Source organism: Phascolarctos cinereus, unplaced genomic scaffold, assembly GCF_003287225.1.
Source record: "Phascolarctos cinereus isolate Bilbo 61053 unplaced genomic scaffold, phaCin_HiC Scaffold_1;HRSCAF=81, whole genome shotgun sequence".
NCBI classification, from domain to species: Eukaryota; Metazoa; Chordata; class Mammalia; order Diprotodontia; family Phascolarctidae; genus Phascolarctos; species Phascolarctos cinereus.
The window spans coordinates 195,761,359-195,775,060 of NW_027555514.1; the positions used below are offsets into that span (position 1 = coordinate 195,761,359).

A 13,702-nucleotide genomic window follows, 5' to 3' on the forward strand; every position below is an offset into this window, starting at 1 on the left:
AAATTTGTATTTTATTAATTATAATATCTGTATATATGAAGCCTATTAGTACTCTATGTATAAATATTTCATCATTCTGCAGAAAGCTTCTTTGCTTATTTATTATGTCGTTTAATGAGATAGGTCTTGTAATAACCCCCATTTCCCATCCTACTGCTCCATGGGTACTATTGGATTAGATTATAACTCTCAAGGTAATATTCCTGTTAAGATTCCCACAATTTCTATTTATCCAGTTTCATTTGGAGTTAAACAGAGCCCAGCAACAAACTTAAAGTGACTTGTCCCTTTTCTCCATCTTTTTCTGCCCTGGGCCATTAACCTATTCTGGTATAAAAAACCTTCCACCTACTAAGTAAACATTGGTCTTAAAGCAGGAAAAGATCTGATTTGAGTCTTTTATTTATACTTATTGGTTACTTGACATATCTTTTAGTAGGGTTGAGTTTGTCATTTTTGTCTTTGTATTCCCAACCGCTAGAACTGTAGGTGATTACTAAATGCTTATTGATTGGTTTTATTTCGTATTGGGGAATGAAAGGCAAAGTGATTTCAGGCATAAACAAATAAAAGTAATTTTTTAGAATAATAGGACTTGTAAAGCTTTTTAGGAGATGAATGAAGATAGGTTATGTCTAAGAGGATGGTCAGCAGTTCCCCAAACCCTCTTTTGCTTGGGAGGATAAATGAGCTGATGTGGCAGTGGCATTTAGAAAAGTATATCTGGGAACTCTTAGAGATAAATGGAGGGAAAGGCCTGTCTTAACCAGATTCTTTCAGGACTCAGAGCCTGCACTGTCCAAGCATGTTTGTTCAGCAAATCTGTTCCATTTTGACCTACTAACTATTCTCTCTCTCCTTCCTCTGCCTTAGCATTACTGGATGCATATTTTATTTCCTTACCTACATATTTGAGAAGTATTTGGTAATATTTTCTGCCATAATCATCTTTTCACCTTTGTTAATTGCTCAGATTTATATAGTGCTTTCAGCTTTTTTTTCTCCCAAAACAATCCTGTGAGGCAGATAATGCAAGTAGTGTTATTTTCATTTTGTAGCTTGTGAAGCTGAAAAATAGCAGCGAAGTGACTTGCACAAGGTCATATGGGGCAGATCTGTCCGTTGAACCCAGTCTGTTGAATTTCTTTCCATTACATCCGGATGTGGTAACAAAGAGTCTGTGATAAGGCTAATGTGACATTGAAACGTTTCCTTCTTTGTTGACATATTATCATTGTTTGGACTTGAAGTCAGAAGATTTCGGTTAGTCTAAACTAATCTAGTTACTGGCTGTGGAACTAAATGCAAGCCAGCCTTCTGAGGACTCAAGGCTTGATGTCTTCATGTATCTATATGTGGATAATTCTTTCCTTACCTATCCCCTCAGGTCGGGAGGAGAGCAGGTGTTTACAAACTTAAGTCTCAGGAAGTTAAAATGATATCCTGCACTGTTTGGAAATCGGAAAGAGAGACCTCTGCTGGTTTCTTACGTTACCAGTCCTAGTGCAGCATAGAGGAGTGAGTGCTGGATTTGCAGTCAGAGGACCTGGGCTTTGTAATTCAGTACTGATTGTGACCTTGGGCAAGTCAAATCAGGATCCTAGTTTTTTCCTTATCTACAAAATTAGGAGAATTGTGCTAGATAACATCTAAGATCCCTTCCAATGCTAAATCTATGATCCTGTGGCATTTTGGGAAGTAGTATATTCCGAAAAGAACAGGAAAAACATATAGTTAAAGCTGTTTCTCTTTTGATAGGGAGATGAAAGAAATCCTCAATTAGCAATACCTTTCCTACTGTAATATCTACATCATTCGAACAGAAAAGGAATCTGAAAAGAGAAACGTGGAAAATTTTCACAGATATATTCATTCTTAATGCCGCTCTCTCTTAAACCTTTTGAATTCCATAGAACAGGCCAGCTACTTCACTTATTTTAAACTCCGCTGGCTTGTGATGCAGTGGAAAAAGTTCAGGATTTGGGAGTCAGAAGACTTGGTTTTGAATCTCAGTTCTTTAAATTAAAACCAGTGTGACCTAGGCACATTTGTCTCTGGGCTTCTATTTCCTTACGTGAAATTAGGAGGTTTCACTAGATAAATTTCCGAGGTCCTTTTCAGCTCTGAATTTATGGTCATATGAGAGGATCCTTAAGTTCTCAGTTTTATTTTAAAAATTTAGTTACCTGGGGGGAAGTTAGGTGGTGCAGTGGATAGAGCACCGGCCCTGGATTCAGGAGGACATGAGTTCAAATCCAGCCTCAGACACATAAACACTTACTAGCTGTGTGACCCTGGGCAAGTCACTTAACCCCATTGCCTAGCCAAAAAAAAAAAGTTTGGTTTGCTTTCTCAATGAGGCAGGGGAGGGAAAGGAGGGAGAGAATTTAGAACTCACAATTAAAAAAAAATGTTAAATTTTTTTGTTTTTTAAATTTAGTTATCTGAGTGCTAGGGAGTAGAGGCAGTTAGAGATTGGCATAGTGACTGCAGTGAGAGCAACAGTGTAGAAGAGTGAAGAGACAGGAAAACTAAATAGCAGGCACACCTGCATTGGTAGTGTGTAATAGAGTTTCATAATGATAACACTGAAGTGTTTTTTTTTAAAGAGGGTTACATTGTTCAATTGTATATAAAGAAAATACTCCACTGTCTTGCATTACTAAATGTTTAGTATTTTTTAATTCCATCATGAAATTAATTATATAGAACATGTCAGCTGGATAAAATAGATACCATAATTAAGTAGGATATATTAGGATGGTAGGATGGAAAGAACCCTGCATTTGGAGGAAGAAGACCTGTGCTTGCATGTTGGTTCTGCTGCTTATTCTCTATATGTAATTTACCATGGTAAATTATTTCCCCTCTTTAAGAATCTCAGTTTCCTCATTTGCAAAATGAATGAATTGGATGATCTCTAAAAGTCATTTACTGTTGTAAATCTTATTCTGTCTTATGTCTAATTGTTCCTTTTTGTGGAAATAAATTTTGTTTTAACAAAGCGAACATACATAATCCACAAAGTATACTTCCCAGAGAGTGTTTTGGTACTACTTAACAAAGTAGTACCAATCAGTGAGCACTGATTGTATGTAATTGGAGTTTTGTTGCTGTGTAATAATTTTTTAAAAAATTCTTATAACTGCCTAATAATTTCCAAAATGTTGGATTATTTCATGACTCTACCAAAAGTGAGTTAATGGGTCTGTTTCTGTTATACTGCCTTTTTTTTTGTCTTTTTAAAGGTCTGACCTTTCATTCTTCCACCTTCCCCTTTTGTTTCTCTTCCCTAGGTTGTGTTTTCTTCCTGTGCCTGGGGATCTTCTACATGTTTCGTCCAAACATCTCCTTTGTGGCTCCATTACAAGAGAAAGTAGTCTTTGGATTATTCTTCCTGGGAGCCATTCTCTGCCTTTCTTTCTCATGGCTTTTCCACACTGTTTACTGCCACTCAGAATCAGTCTCCCGGATCTTCTCCAAGTAGGTATCCAGAAAAGCCCTAAGGCAGGGTTCTTAATGTTGGGTCCACAAACTTGTTCTTTAAAAAGTTTTTGATATCTTTATTTCAATATAATTGCTTCCCTTTGTAATCCCATGTATTTTATTTTGTATATTTAAAAACATTCTGGGAAGGGTACATAATTTTACCAGAGTGCTAAAGGGATCAATGACACAAAAAAGATTAAGAATCTCTGCTATAAGGCTTGCTTAATTATATAGGAATACCAGTCTGATTTGGCCTAGGGGAATATGTTTAGCAGTCTCAGTACTGCTTATTTTAAGGAAGCCAAAAGTTTCCTCTTAGTTGCTGATAATTGCTGATAATTCAGAGCAAATGGGGCTAATTAGGGTTCTAGGATTAATTTTTTTGGGGGGGTTATTAAACTGAATATTTGTCCTATTCTAGACTGGATTACTCTGGCATTGCCCTCCTGATCATGGGAAGTTTTGTTCCTTGGCTTTATTACTCCTTCTACTGTAATCCACAGCCTTGCTTCATCTACTTGATTGTCATCTGTGTGCTGGGGATTGCAGCCATCATTGTCTCCCAGTGGGATATGTTTGCTACCCCTCAGTATCGGGGGGTAAGAGCAGGTAAGAGTATTATTTCAGCAGTTGGAGAACTTTTAATTGAGGAGAAGGGATAGTATGTAAATGTACCTGTGCTCTTCTGGTGTTGTATTTAGGAGACTGATTTATGGTTGTGGCTATGTTATGTTCTGAATGGCAAGCTCTTTAGACTTTGTAAAATGAAGGAGGCCTTTAGTTCTCTTCAGGTGAGCTTTTGGGTGAATTAATTGCTGTGAAAGTTTAGCTAGCACTCTCTGTGGTGATTCTGCATAACCATTCTGCTTGTCTGGTCATCACATGTGGCTCCTTTTCATTGTTTCTGCCACAGAAATAAAAATGATGAATTCTGGGTCATGTCTCTTCAATCTGAAGAAAATATGGGAAGACCTTTGGATTCTTTTCTTATAGGTGCTGTTCTAGAAGTGAAGCAGAAAGTATTAAAAGGAAGGATTGAGGTTGGGGAAAGTACATTCCAGCTGTGATTTTTTTTCCTAATATGAAAAGTTGGGAGGAAAACACTCAATTCATCAGGTATATGCAAGTAGACTGGTTGTGGAAAGAAATTGGCTGTCTCACCATTTACTTGTCAGAGGTGTTTCAAGCAAGTAATGGACGGTGCTTAATGCTCATCTCCAAAGCTAGAGGTAGGGTGAGAGAGAAACAGAAAGGGAGAGAGAGAGAGAGAGAGAGAGAGAGAGAGAGAGAGAGAGAGAGAGTGAAAGAGAGAGTGTTCGTTTGAACATGGACACATTAGAGGACAGCATTATTGCCAAGGGCAGCTGACTATTTGTATATAGCGTAAGACCTTGCTGTTGAGCCTCTGACTTAGAGAAAAAGGATCAAGGATATCAGGACTGTCTTTTTTTCTTTTTTTTAACATCTGGAAACAAAAGAAAAGGCAAGGCATTGGTTGTTTTGCTTGCAGGTAATATAGAGGCTGGTTAATATTTTGTGTTAGGATCACTGAGGTTGTGGCATAAATAATGCCATTTCTCCCTTCTTGTTTAGATGCCCCTTTCACATAAAAAGGTACGTATCTTTTTGAGCCTCAATAATGTCTTTGAAGTCCAGGATGTAGATGTGTGATCTTGGTCAAATATTTACCTTTTCTCTAAGCCCAGCATTCCTTGGTTATAGCATTGAGGGTTATACATTTTAGTTCAACATGTGTTGAACTAAAAGATCTTTATGATTTCTTCTAATCCTATAATATTTCATGCTTCTAATTCCTACAGAATTAGAAGTTCAGTGTGTAGTGCCTGTAGAGTAGTTTGCTTTTTCTAGGGAGCTGTAGCAGCGGTATACCTCAAAACAAAAGGATAGACACTAAAAAGTCGGGATTCATGTGTTATGTAGAACTTAGTATTCCTGTAATCAAAGCACAAGTTTTCAAAGCCTCTCTCATTCCATGAATATTCCTGAGTGTTGAAAGGCTATGTCTTAGTGACACTGACAAATTTTAATTCCCAAGTACTACTTTTGGTCTGGGGTCCCATGCTTCTTGGGTGCTAAGAAACTTAAGTCTTCTTTTTTTCCCTCTTTCAATTTATTGTAAGTACAAGTTCTTGCCATATCAGGATTCCAAGTTCCTTCTATAGGCAGGGAGTTTGACTTACATTAGAAAACATTTAAATTTTAATGTTATTTTCCTAAATCCCCAAGTTACCTCATGAGTACTAGTTCCATTTTCAAGGTAGGATGTTGCCCCAAGTGGATAATCCAATTCAGCAAACACATCAGGCACCTTCTATGTGCAAGGTACTAGAGACACAGGAAAAAACCCAGCATCTGCCAATAAGGAGCTCATGTTCTTCTAGCAGGGATGTAACGCAGTAGATAAAATTTATGATCATTTGAGAAAGGAGAAAACATCTGGGACATCATGGAAGAGGTCATGGAGGAAGTGACACTCAAGCTGAGCCTTAAGGTTACCGAGAGGTGGAGATGATGAATTGCAAGGGAAGTGGGATAGGAGTCTGGAACAGTATAGAGATGTAGGATCATACATGTCAAATTGGGGAACTGTATGACAGTTTGTCTAGAACGTATAGTATGTAACAGGGAGGAATATGAAATGAGGCCAGAAAAGCAGTTTGGAGACAGATTGTTAAGGACCACAAGAGCCAGGTTGAAGAATTTTACTCTAGAGGCACTAAGGGCAAATAGGGAACCACTGAAGTTTCTGAGCAGGGGAGGGTTGTAGTCAGACCTGTCCTCTTTCACATACTCTGTAGTCCAGCCACATTGGCTTTCTTACTGTTCCCCACACATGACATTTCATTTTCTGGAAGGCAGGTTGCTCCTTCATAGCTATTTAGCCAGTTACTGGGCTAAACAATTTATAGTTATTATCTCATTTACTCCTCGTAACAACCCTGTGAGGTAGTGCTATTATCTCCAATTTACAGTTGAGGAAACTGAGGCAGACAGCGGTTAAGTGACTTGCCCAGGGTCACACAGCTAGTAGGTATATGAGGCTGAACTCAGGTCTCCCTGACTCCATGCCAGCATTCTATCCACTGTGTCACCTAGCTTCCCTTCATGTGTGAAACGTACTCCCTCCTTAGTCTTCCTCTTAGAATTCCTAGTTTCTTCTAAGGTTCAGCTCAGATGCCTCCTATTTGAAGCCTTTTTTTTAATCTGCCAAGTTACTGGAGTGTCTTCCACAAAATTACTTTCTATTTACTTTGTATATAGTTTGAATTTACAAAAGGTTAAAATACGAAGGACATAAATATCATAATTCAAGAGGTTGTGTGTGCATGTTGTTTTCCTGTGATAGAATGTAAGCTCCTTGAGAGCAAGGACTGTTTCCATTCTTATCTTTGTATCTCTGGTACCTAGTACAGTGCCTGAAACATAATAGATGCATAATAAATCATTATTGATTGATTATAAATCAATTTAACTGCTCGGTAGGGAATGACTTGGTAAGAGGAGAGCTTGGGGGTAAGGAAACCAATTAGGAGGCTACAGTAATCCAGGCAAGAGGTGATGAGGACCGGAACATAAGTGAATTATATTGTGAGTGGAGAGAAACAAACAGTTGTAATTGTTGCAGCAGAGGTAGAATTAATGAGGTTTGGCCCCTGATTGAATTTGGAGGGAAAGGAAATAATTGAAGACGCCAGGTTATAAACCAGGATGACAGGGAAAATGGTGGTGCCCTCAACAGAAATAGGGAACTTAGAAGGAAAAGGATTTAGGGTGATAGAGGTTTGTTTTGGGGCATAGAGTTTGAGATGCATGTGGGCCATCAGGGTGGAGTTCACCAGCAGACAGCTGGAGATGCCAGTCTGGCTCTCAGGAGAGAGATAGGTAGGCATCTGTCAGTCAGACAGGAGGAAAACCAAGAGAGAATAATGTCACAGAGGCCCAGAGGGAGGAAAAAGTTTCTGGGGATAGAGTGTGGAAGTGTTTTTTTTTTATAAACTTTATAGTTTAAATTATCAGTGTCAGAATCTTTGGAGAGGTCAGGTAGGATGAGGGCTGAGAAAAGGCAATCAGATTGGGATTGAGATTATTGCTCACCTTGCAGATAGCAGGTTCAGTAGCACTATGGGATCAGAAACCTGATTTTAAGGAAATGAGAAATGAGTGAGTTGTTGCAGTGAGATTAGATAACTTTCTAGGTGCTTGATGTTGAAAGGGAGGGCATGCATATATAATAAGGGTGATAGCTTGAGGAGATAGGACAGCCAAGTGAAGGCCGTTTCAGGCTGCCAGAGATCCGGGCATGTTTGTAGGCAGCAGGAAGGAGACAGAGAAATAAAAAGAGAAGAAGGCCATAATGATCTCTGGGGCAAACTCCAAACTGGGATTATCATCTTCCAGAGACCTGAGTTTACCTGAACACCAAACAATGAAAAGTGTTTGAGATGAAGAGATCTAAGATAAAGGAAAGTGATTAAAGATTAAATCTGTAATAGGAGGGCAGAGGAAGATACAGATTATGTAGTACTGAGAGTTCAGGAGAAGATGGTGAGGGAGAGAATTTTTACCTCTGCAAATGGCAGCTCTAGGACGGCAACAGGGCATATTCTTACAGTATTTCTGGGTAGGCAAATACCTGGTTATCAGATGCCCTGGGCTGAGCTAAACTTGTTTAGAGGCACATCCAAGATAGCAGGGGTGAGGCTCAGACACACCCCACACAGCACCCTATTCATCCAGTGTTTCTGGTATCCTACAACTTCGCATCTTGGATGAATCTACTCCATATCTCTTCGGGTACCCTAGGACTTCTAGCTCCCCAAAGTGCAGGATTTATGGATGTCAAAGTATTCATTCTTCTAGTGCAGTCTGTTGTAATCCCTGTCTTTTAGGAGGCAGCTTACTTGAACTTCTCTAGCAATATAACTGCACCTTTGAAGACTGACAGCTAATCAGATGATGCATCGCTCAGAAGGAGGGAGCACAATGTGCTTTTATTTTCCGCTATAACACAGTTGCACTGCCTTAAAGTAGAGTTTCACAAACCTTTTTGTCCCTTTCTAAAGGGATACTAGTATTGTGCTCTGTGTACTTTGGATCCTCCCATTTACAAAGTTGATATTTTGGTGCCAACCCAATGTGTTCCTCACCTTCTCCATGTTTGTGTTGATTTTTCCTCCCATTTGACTCCTAGGAGTGTTTCTGGGCTTGGGCCTAAGTGGAATCATTCCTACACTGCACTATATCTTTTCGGAGGGGTTCCTGAAGGCTGCCACCATTGGACAGATAGGCTGGCTGCTGCTCATGGCCTGTCTGTACATCACTGGAGCTGCACTCTATGCTGCTCGGATCCCAGAACGTTTCTTCCCTGGAAAGTGTGACATCTGGGTGAGTCTGTGGGACCTGTTTATTTTGATGGTAGTAGATAAGGAATAGCAGAGTATAATATGCTTACCTAACCATTTTGTATTTTAGACTGTTAAGGAGGCAGCATAATTGAAAAGGATACTATACTGGGAATCTAGAGCCCTGTATTCAAGCACCCATTCCCCCTCTAGCTAGCTGTCCCCTTGGCCAAGACACTTACCAGTATGGGCCTCCATTTCCTTAGCTATAAAATGGGGAGGGGAAGTCTGCATTAGAATACAATAAAGGTACAGAGGGTTAAAGTTGTGAAGGACATAAAGAATGTTATAACTGAAGAAGGGCTCTCATTCTTAAGTTCTTGAGAATTGAAGTATCAGTAATGAATATGAGACCTGGCCACTTGAATACCATTTTTTGCTTACTTTATGATCCTAAATCTCCTTGAAGCTCAGTTTAGCAATCTGTAAAATGAAGGTAATGCTACATTTTGAGTCTCAGGTAGTTAACTGAGATTTCTTCCTAATTCTTGATTTTGTAGTTTTTGTCATTGGTGTAAAGGCATTCTCATAGCATGTATATCATTGAACCTTAAACTTGAAAGGAATCTTTTAAGTTATGTTTTCCAATCTCCCACAATATGCAGGCACTTCTTCTGTAGCGTCCCTTAAGGTAGGTGGTCAGTGTGTAACCTCAGCAGTGGTTTGCCCATATAGGAATCACTAGCCATAAAGAACTTCTGAATCCTATGATGGCCCCAAGTGTATGCCTTTTTTTACTTGCAAAGAAATCTCAGTACCATCGAGCCATTGTTATGGAATACAGAAATGACGTGTGATTTCTTCAGTGTGAAGAAATCCCTTCACCAACAAAGACTATACAGCCTGTCTTTGCAGTAATAGATAAATATTGCGGATTAGCCTGAGACACATAGAAGTTGACTTACCCAGAGTCACACTAGTAAATGTCAGATGGAAGACTTGAACCCAGATCGCTAACTCTAAGCCTGGTACTGTCCATTATGCAGTGTATGCTGTATACTTCTTGAGTCATTGTTTCCTTGACTTGTGCTAGAAGGAGCCTCTGCCAGATGATATGTGGCCATTAGTTCACCCTGACTTTAGTGTGAAGTGTATTAGTGATTCTTTTGCTTACAACTTGTAGACTTATGCCGTGGCTGTGTCAGGATGTGTGCAGAAGGGGCAGCAGGAGCTCTGATTACATCCTCTGTGCTTGAGCTTATTGTAGAACCAGAAGTCAGTATTTTAAGTACCTTTGGCTAAACTCTTTATCATGTGTGGGGTTTTGTTTTATTTTTTCCTCTTTTTATCTTCAGTTTCACTCCCATCAGCTCTTTCACATCTTTGTGGTTGCTGGGGCTTTTGTGCACTTCCATGGTGTCTCAAACCTCCAGGAGTTCCGTTTCATGATTGGTGGGGGCTGCAGCGAGGAGGACGCACTGTAAAACCTGCTAGTGTTCCCGGACCATAACCCAGAACCAGGGCCAGCATCAGCTGTGGTCCGTATTGACTGGCTATTGATGCAAAACACCAGAAAGAGCCCCACAACTTTGAAACTCATCTGGGCATCGAGGCTTCCCAGGGGCTGGACGTGGTACACAATAGAGAAGAGAAAAACAAAAATAAATCATACCTCAAAGGATGGAGTGCATCAATTTGGAGAAAAGGAGATATACACTCAAACTTAACTTATTCTTAGGAATCTACAGATTGAGAGCCATGGAGGACCCTTGGCAAACTGGCTTCTGTTCAATGCCATATTTATTTGTAGAAGACGGGGGCATCTTAGTTGGCTGTTCTTCTCTTTCCCTTCTCTACTGCCTCTCTTCTCTTCTCTTCTCTTCTCTTCTCTTCTCTTCTCTTCTCTTCTCTTCTCTTCTCTTCTCTTCTCTTCTCTTCTCTTCTCTTCTCTTCTCTTCTCTTCTCTTCTCTTCTCTTCTCTTCTCTTCTCTTCTCTTCTTTTCCTCTCTCCTCTACTGCCTCCTCTTCTGTTCTATTCTGTTCTGTTCTGTTCTGTTCTTTTCCTCTCTCCTCTACTGCCTCCTCTTCTCTTCTCTTCTCTTCTCTTCTCTTCTCTTCTCTTCTCTTCTCTTCTCTTCTCTTCTCTTCTCTTCTCTTCTCTTCTCTTCTCTTCTCTTCTCTTCTCTTCTCTTCTCTTCTCTTCTCCCTTCCCTTCTGTCCCCTCCCCTCTCTTTTTTAAATAAATCAACCACAATTTGGGGTAAACATTTATATCTTGCTAAGGGGCGGGGGTGTGATTTTAGATGCTCTTTTGGGAAAACAGAGAAATTAATGTAAATAAGATTTCTAACTTTCTGTTTAAAAAAGAATTTATATAAATGTTTAAAACAGGGGGTGGGGTAGGGGAATTTTTGTAAAGAATGAAACATGCAAGTACCACACACTGTTTCAATTTTGCACAAAGGAGGCTGTAGATGAGACCCCTATTACAAGTAATGCATTGGTGGTATCAAGGTGCCTCTCCAAAGGCTTGAATACCTTGGGCTATATTGGGACAGAGGCTATGGCAGGCCCAGCCTGTAGTCTAGTGACTACTCTTATGCCTGGGATTCTTGGGGCAGTGAACTAGAGGATTATTGTATGTGTCTTTTTAGTGGGAGCAACCTGTAAATGGACAAGAGAATGTGGAAAGGTCCACAAGTACCCATCTGCACAAAGTTTGGATGCTTTTGTGGGATCTTGCTTTCTTGTCTTAGCAGATGCTGTTAGTGACAGTCCTAAGAACTAGACTCACCTCTTTGAGAAAAGGTGTTTAAGTCTGCACTCAAGCAGTATATGCAGGGGCTGTAGGAGATAATGGGAAAGAAAAGCTTTGGATTTAGCCCTGGGGCAATGTGAGTACAGACTGTCTGATTTTTGTGCTGTTGCTTATCTTTGGATGGTGAGCTGCATCAATTTCCCTATATCCTTTCTCTAGAAGTTCTGTGACACTTAAAAAACCCTTCTATGTTGAAATCACTGCTCTAATTCTACTTTCTTCCCACAGAGAGTGAGTACTTCTCCGTGGTGTCTTGGTTGATAGAATAAAGGCAGCCATCAAAACCAGGATTAACTTTGTCCTGGTGCTTCTTAAACCTTATTTGCATAAATTGTGAATACCCTTCAATTTATAAAGATGGTTTTTTAACCTTTGGCATACTCCCTTCCTAAGCCCTTTTCTTGAAGAGGAAAATCAGCCATACCATCTTAAATCCAAGTTTAATACCCACCTTCCCTCTTCTGGGAGACAACCTGGTCCCTTGTCTGCAATACTTGTTAAACCTCTATTTTTAGAGGATTATAAGAGGAAGCTTGCTAGGCAGATTGTATAGGATCCTTGGGATAATGTCCTAAAAAAGCAATTTGAAATAGAAAAAAAAAATATTTATGACTCCTGTTCTGGCATGGGTAGTGTCAAGGAGAGTGGGAGAAGTTCTGAGAAACTGGGGCATCAGTTTCAAGTATGTTCTGAAGTGGCTTGTTTAACAGGTAGAAACTTTAATTACTTGTAACCTTGGAACCAAATGATGAGGCACCAAGCATAGCAGCCAGCTTACTGTATTAATGTTCAGTGAAACAGGAAAGACTCATTTGGTAAAAAGCGTTTTTTTGTATATAATTTTGCTCTCCTCTCCCCTTCTGACTCCTGGATCTCTGAAGATGCCTTATATAAAGTGAGCAGACACTTGAGGCCAAGGAGAGTGAATCCATGGTAGGACCTGGGAGAAGATTAAAAGTATTTGGTTCTGAGTGAGGTCATTGCCCTGGGCATCATCAGGTCTGAGCACAGAAAGCTCAGGTGAATGGCATACATCCTGAGGGGATGAAGAGTAGTATTAATCCCTTTGAGGAAATGGGGTCCATCAGGACAAGAGCCACCTGGGAGGAAGCTCATTCAGTTTCACAGAAGCAACAATACATAACAGAAGCCCAATTAATTCTTATGTAATGCTCTTTGGGTTACACAGGCCCCTGTATCACATAGTCACTGGTGCCAGTCACCCTGTGCACCTTAAAGGAGGGAGGTGAGTCTGGTCTGATAGAGCACAAACCCCTGGGGAAAAAAAATTAGAACTCTACCTATCCTCAATCCAGTGGAAGCTCTTCCTTTTTAGGGTGTTTGTGTGTGTGTGTGTGTGTGTGTGTGTGTGTGTGTGTGTGTGTGTGTGTGTGTGTGTGTGTGTATGTGTGCGCAGTCTTTCGTGTGTGTGTGTGTTTGTATATTACCAAGAGCCTCCCTGTGCATTTTGTTCTACTGTGCTGGCTGAGAACTCTCACCAGGTTGGCACCTGAATGCCTTACTCTCAGCAATCAGAGGCTTCCTTGCTCTGTATGAATTTTAATTTAATTTTCTTTTGGTCATAGGTTAGGACCTCTATAGTGTCTTTCTTTTCCCCATCAAATAGTGGCCTTGTTCAGTATGTCTCCTTCCCCCCCCCCCCAAATTACTGAAGCCACAAAGCACATTCTTGGGGATCATGGAGGGTTGGGGTTCCAGAACGGCATCTGTGATATTTCCATTCACCATGGGATCTCTCAACTTGCTGTATTCTTAATTTCTGCTAATAAAAGAATAAAATGAAAATTGACTCAATCATGTATTCTGCACCTTTCTCCTCACTTGTCTTTTTGCGAGTTCCTTATTCTGATACATTACAGAATTCAATTTTTCATAGATCTTCCTCTCTCTTGAATGCTGTCTTTATTTTGAAAGCATTGGAACATGAATGCATATGTATTACTCATTCTTACTCATACTTATCTTTGTGTTAACTGGAAATATTAAAAGAAGCAAAGCAAGGCCTCCATTA

General features: G+C 40.0%; 1 protein-coding gene across 1 annotated transcript in view; it reads left to right on the forward strand.

Annotated features, from left to right (window-relative positions):
- ADIPOR2 (adiponectin receptor 2) overlaps nt 1–13,485 on the forward strand; it is a 101,778-nt gene extending 88,293 nt beyond the window's left edge. The window contains 4 exon segments of the mRNA XM_078156101.1: nt 3,297–3,483; nt 3,911–4,098; nt 8,702–8,895; nt 10,208–13,485. Coding sequence (XP_078012227.1) covers nt 3,297–3,483; nt 3,911–4,098; nt 8,702–8,895; nt 10,208–10,336 — 698 coding nt within the window. The 3' untranslated portion in view covers nt 10,337–13,485.
- Nucleotides 13,486–13,702: the final 217 nt, after the last annotated feature.